This window comes from Carettochelys insculpta, chromosome 9, assembly GCF_033958435.1.
Source record: "Carettochelys insculpta isolate YL-2023 chromosome 9, ASM3395843v1, whole genome shotgun sequence".
NCBI classification, from domain to species: domain Eukaryota; kingdom Metazoa; phylum Chordata; order Testudines; family Carettochelyidae; genus Carettochelys; species Carettochelys insculpta.
The window spans coordinates 25218618-25225114 of NC_134145.1; the positions used below are offsets into that span (position 1 = coordinate 25218618).

The window sequence follows — 6497 nt, forward strand, 5'->3', positions numbered from 1 at the left end:
TCCATCATATACAGGGTTTCCAGTTTGGTTCAATGGCACTTAGCACGCCTTAATGTGAATATAATTTAATTGTAATTTTCTTTATAGTCTTTCTGTATATCTTTGTGTGTGGGATGGTTATTTCTGTTTTTGTGTTGTTTTGTAAGCTGCCACAATGGTAGAAGCAGGAAGAGACAAGAACAATCCAGATGAATTTGCTGTTGCACTTGATGAAGCTCTTGGAGACTTCGCGTTTCCAGATGAGTTTGTTTTTGATGTCTGGGGGGCCATAGGTGATGCTAAACAAGGACGGTTTTAATGAGAAATGTACAGTTTATAAATCACTGAAGATAATAAACTTGCTTGTAAACAATTATGGGATCAGAATTTCAATATATTAATGTGAATTATGGGTTGATGCTGTATATATTTGAAATATTCTCCTTTAATCTCTTTTGCAGAGGAGCATTTTATGGGTATGAATTTTGAAAAAACCTTGTATAGAGTCCAGATATGCTGACAACTATGCATTTTAAAACAGTTAATCTACTTTTATAAATATATGGAACAGTTCCACAGTATGTGTCTAATAGTCCATTGACCCTGTATCTTTTTAATATGTGCAGTACATTACCAGTATTTTGCACCTTTCTAAAGAAATATTAGGTATGTATAATAAAGAGCTAGAGCTCTTTTATCCTTTTTTCAAGAAAAGGTTTGTAAAACTTGAAAATATGAAGAATATGTGCTGTAACTCAATAGCAAGTCATGTACACTTTGCTATACATCTTATCCTTTTTTACCTTGGAATGAGGAGTGCTCTTCATAGAATATTGGGAAGAGGCTAAAAAGTTCCCCCCCTTCCAGACTTCATTAGAATCTGAGACCTTTTGGATGGACGTGATTTGTTTTAATTTAATATAAAATGCCTATGTGTTATATTGTTGTGTGTATTCAAAATGCCCAGGACAGATTATTATCAATCTCTGTCTGCCACATTGCTGCACCAAAGTCTTCTAGATAACAAAAGAACATACAAAAGCCAGCTGCACCTGTCTACTTGCACAATACATAGTGGCAGGGATCTGGCATTGACTACTGTGATGTATGACAACTCATGCTTATTCGAATCAAGCATGCACTTGATTGGTTTGTTGAATCATGATCTTGGTTTCTACTGTTTGTGTAGAAAAAAATAAAAATACTTTAAAAACAAGAAAATCTGATTTATCAAGCTAGAATGAAGTGGCATCATGGAACAATGGCTGGGGTTAGAACCTCAATTTTATTTAACTTGTTTTTTTGAAATTTATTGGCTTTCAAGTTGTCGGTGTCATTTTTAGAGTTAGAAAATTATGTTGCATATAAACACATTTCTTTATCTTTTATATATCACTAATGAAATGTATGATTATTAAAGGGGAAGGAATTTATTTAATAATCCAGTTTATCTATATTTACTCCTATGTTTAGTGTTTGTATTCAATCCATTTCAGTTTTGTTTACAATCAGGTTCATATTCAGGTTTTCAGTGTTGCTGTGTTTGTATTTTAAACAAGGCAGAAGGATGCTTATTTGTTTAGAAACAACTCTTTTTTATGAAGTGTTTTGAGGGTGGTTTCTGTTTGTTTTGTATTGTGGAAATATATTGATCTTGGAATATATGAAAGCTTGTTTTACAGAATTTTAATCTGGGCTGAATGACGGGTGACAAGATCCATTTTAAACAAAAATGAAGAAAAAAAGTGGGAACTTATCTGTGCAACTACTATAGCTTTCCCCTGCTCTTTTATATTTGAACAAGCACATCAAATAAAATACTATTCCAAAAATAAAGTTTTCTAAATTTCTTTTTTTTTTTTTTTAAAGCCTGTGAATGGTCAGCTGGAAAAGTTTCTTTCATCCTCTTCCTGTGGATGTTTGAAATGGATGTAACAAGTGCACATTACATGCTAATCAAATGTTTCCAAAAATATGACACTTACAAAATGGTACAGTCTGTACCGGAGTCTGGAAGGTGCTCTTTGGGAATTGACTCATGGCTCTTGGTTGCTAAAGTAATGAAAATGGTGCTTTTTGTGTTCCTGAAAATGGATACTACAGCTTAGACAGCTAAGACGACCCACTCACTGGCTACACTTTTTCATCCTGTCATTTATAAAAAATGGTATTTTGTGTTCAGTATCTGAGTAACAGCTATCACATAGATAGCATGTATATTTAACTTAATAGCTTGTTTGCATTTTTCGTCTATATATAAATGTGACATCTGGTAAAAAATGGAGATACCTTATTATCTTGCAGAAACATCTAAAAAAGGGGTTATTATTTTCCATGACATTATTATTTTCCATGACATCTGTAATGTTGGAGTTTGTACAATAATGTGTCCTGACCAAAGAGATACACTTGCAGTGCTATACTTAATGGCTGTGTCTACACGTGCCCCTTCCTTTCGAAAGGGGCATATTAATGAGCGGGTTCGAAAGATGCTGATGAGGCGCTGCAATGAAGATGCAGTGCCTCATTAGCACGATGGCAGCCATGGCAATTCGAAAGTGCGGCTTTTTGAATAGCATGCCGCCCGTGGAGACGGGACCTTCTGAAAGGACACCCCCAGTTTTCGAAAGCCCCTTCTTCCTATAGCCCTTCTTTTGAAAACTGAGGCGTCCTTTCGGAAGGTCCCGTCTCCAAGGGTAGCGCGCGATTCAAAAAGCTGCACTTTCGAATTGCTGCGGATGCCATTATGCTAATGAGGCGCTGTGTATTCATTGCAGTGCCTCATTAGCATCTTTCAAACCGGCTCATTAACATGCCCCTTTCTAAAGGAAGGGGCACGTGTAGACACAGGGAATAAGAACAGGGTGTATGTAATATCCTTTGAAAATAAGTACATGGCAACAACGTCTCAGTTCTTTCAGAAGATGGGCTATAAAAGAGCCTTCCAAGTTCATTTATAAATATCCTTTTAATTTAATGTAGATGCTGACATGAGCATTACTGTGAGCATTTACTGCTGGGGTTTCGGCACCTGAAGCATCAGTGTGTGTTGAGATGGAACTTTGGTAGTCTACAGAGATCTGGCTGGTCACATATTGAGTCAAAAATTGTGTAAAGCGCATACTTCTTATAAATAAATGTTTTAGTTGCTATGATGGGATGTTAAATGGAACGTGAAGTGTCCATAATCTTTCCTTTAAGATGTGGTTTATGCTGTGGAAAAAGTACCCCTGATTTTAACTATGGGCAAGTTAAAGGCTAATTTAAGTTAAAAATGGAAAGCTAGAAATGTTCTCTTACAGGTGTAATTCTAATATAAAAATTATGAGGAAACACATTCTCTGCTGTGGGGTTTCAACCTGCTCCCACTGAAGTCAATGGACTGAGCTCACAATGTGCTAGACTCAGCTGATAAGGAATATCTTACACTTTTAAGGGAACGATTATTGTAATTTACAGCTTGGCTTACTGAGGTGCCTTTAGTACTCCAGATGTCATTTCAACAACAGAGCTGGTGTTTTTATGGGATTCATTATATTGTAATTATGCAGAAGTTTGAGGATTTATAATTGGAGTCATGGACAAAATTTTGAGAGAGTAGGGAATCCTGTCAGAAAAATATGAAATAAGATACACAGCTGTCTTAAGAACTGAAAGTAAATAAAGAGAATAATGAATAACCCCACCCACCACTTCTTAAAATGTACACATGTAAGAGCCACCCTCCCTGAGCTTTTCAAGACCGGAACCATTGAGGATGAATGAATTGTGACAGAATACTGGGAATTTGATTACATCAGTAATCCCACATTCAGCATCACATAGAACCTGCAAGTTGGTGGACGGATGGGTCCCTTGTAGTGCGCACACACAAAATCACTCCATCAGATAGTGCTCAAGTGCCTATCTGTATAGTCAGCACTTACAACAACAGATGGCAAATGAGCAAAGAAAATCCATGAGTTGGACTTAATTTGCTTCCTCCTTTAACTATTGTATACATATTTAATTTTGTGCATCACTTTTTACATCCTATTGCATGCTCACTTGCTTTAGGTATGTATATGTCACAAAAACCTTAGAAAATGTGTCCTTCCTGTCTCACATGGAAATATTGATCTTAAAGACAGCTAGTGAGAGTAGTTCCATAAAGGTGAAGCTGATAGACAAGAGTGAAAACAAGGGAAAAATAACAGCACTGCAAGTAAATGTTATAAAAAAATTTAAAATCCTAGAATATTATTTCAAATATGCATATACTGATAAAAACAGTTTTTTTCTGATTGTAATATGCTTCTTGATTATTTTAGGCATTTGCTTGATTTTAAATTGTATGCAATTTTGATTTGCCACAGCCTACATTTGAATTTTTATTCTAAGAATCTCTGTATACTGTAGCAAAGAATCTGACCTTTGACTTATATTGGGTCAAGATTTCACCCCAAATGTCAGGAAGAATGACAGATATTTTTGTGGTAGATGTTTGATCATTTACTATACATCGTGTCCCACTAAACTGTTGTTGGAGTACAATGAGAGGGGCAAGGTGGACCAAAGGCAGTTAGTGAAAGAGACAAACTTTCAATTTCCATATTCAAGAAGAGCTTTGTGGAGCTTCAGAGTTTGTCTCTTGTCCAACAGAAGTTTGTCCATAAACCTTGTATCTCTCTTCTCCTGATAGCCACATGACTACACCACTTGGGTTATGTCTACACTAGAGCATAAAGTCAATTTTAAAGCACTTAGTGTGATTTTACAATGTGACTGTCTTCACTGCAAATATCATAAGGTCAATTTTAAGGGGTGCTGAAGTCAACTTTCTCGCCCCTCCCCTCCCAGGCACTGGATATTAAAAGGTGGAATTAATGCTAGTATGGAAATAGCATTACTTTAAATCGATTTTATTGGCCTCCACAGGTATCCCACAATTCCCTGAATTTGTCTGTTCTGGCCGCTTTCACCTCTGCTGCTCTCCAGGTATGCAGGAAATAGCTAACAGGAATCCCAATAATTTGAATTCATTTTCTTTCTGGCCAACGTGCCAATAACATATAGCCATGATTTCTCAGGGTCACAAACGAGCCCCAGCATGGAGCCATCAGGAGAGCCAGGATCTCATTTCTGTGTGAGTGGCTGAATCTGTGCTAAGGAAACACCAGGGACATCCAGTGCTGGTTGAAAATCAAGCTCCCACACACGCCCACATGGCTGATGAAGTGTGTGGACTATGCCTGCAGAGAGCAGCATGGCATTTCAGTGCTTGGGAGGACTTCTTCCCTGAACAGGATTTAGCAGGAGAGTCCAAGAAACTTGTTTTCCTTACTTCCACATTTTACAGTGGTGATCCCCAAAGGTGCCATCCTGGTGGGATAGCCCCCTCCACCCCCCATCACATGGCTAACCCCCGCCACACCACATGGTGGTTGGGCAGTGTGGACCATGCCTGCAGACAACACCATGTCCTGTCCTGTCCTGCGCTGGGCTTCGCTGCTTGAAAGGCCTTATCCTCACAGGACAAAAGCAGAATGTGATTGGGAGACACACTGAGTACTCGCCTTTCCCAAATTGTGTGGCTTGGGGGATGATTTCCTATGATGAAATGGAGCTTGTGGGCAATCTCTCTCTCTCTTACACACACAGGCAGTTGCTAAGGCTTCTTTACCAGAAGAGACAAGGGAATCCTTTAATTCTTTCCTCACCTTTTCTATCTTCTAATGCTTCCATAACTTTCCTTTCTCTTCTTGAGCCACTGCTACTTCTGATGGGGTAATGGCTCCTTGCAGCAGCCATTGGACACCAACAGTCTCTGGGATTCTTTCCTTCTCTCCTGTTTCATCTTGGGGCTTCATGGGTCTGGAGCTACTACTTCTAGCAGTTTTCTCGCCTCATGTTGGAGACATCAGTCAATGGCCTGCCTCTGTCTTTCCTTCTCTTCTTCTTGAGTCCTGCTAATCACTAGACACCAATGCCCTCTGGGATTCTAAACTTTTCCTTCTTAAGTCATTGTGTCTTCTTTCCTTGTGAATAATATGAAGCCTTTCACTAGACGCACAGACCCACTTTGAATCGTTCCTTTTTGGTGTATTTTCACCAGGGGGAAGAGACTTCTGAGAAATGGCCACTCCTCACTTCTGTGTGGTAACGGCTCACAAAATTTCTCTCTCTCTCTCATTCAAACCTGGCTCCTTCAGCCTCTCTCTCTCTTCACTTGTATTTAATGTCAATTTAAAGTCTTTCAAAAAAACTTTTTTGTAAAAGCTGCCTCTTTCTGTAATGCAGATGACTCAGACAATTTCTGTAATTGGGGAAAGCGATTTCTGAAAAATGGCCATTTGTTTTCAATGGTGGGGGGCAAAATGAGGGCAATGCAGTCTGGGAAGATGATATCACGCACCCTCAACCACTTGTGGGGCATTTTTTTCTCCTAACACACTGGTCAAACAACCCAGAATGCAACAGGGCTGAAGGAACTGTGGGATAGGTGCTCACAATGCACTCCTGCAACAGTCAAACTTTGG

General features: G+C 38.7%; 1 protein-coding gene across 2 annotated transcripts in view; it reads left to right on the forward strand.

Moving 5' to 3' along the window:
- GIPC2 (GIPC PDZ domain containing family member 2) overlaps positions 1 to 1791 on the forward strand; it is a 56288-nt gene extending 54497 nt beyond the window's left edge. For both annotated transcript variants that reach the window (XM_075002735.1, XM_075002736.1), the window contains one exon: positions 147 to 1791. In XM_075002735.1, the coding sequence (XP_074858836.1) occupies positions 147 to 298 (152 nt within the window). In that variant the 3' untranslated portion in view covers positions 299 to 1791. The remainder of the gene's footprint in view (positions 1 to 146) is intronic.
- Positions 1792 to 6497: the final 4706 nt, after the last annotated feature.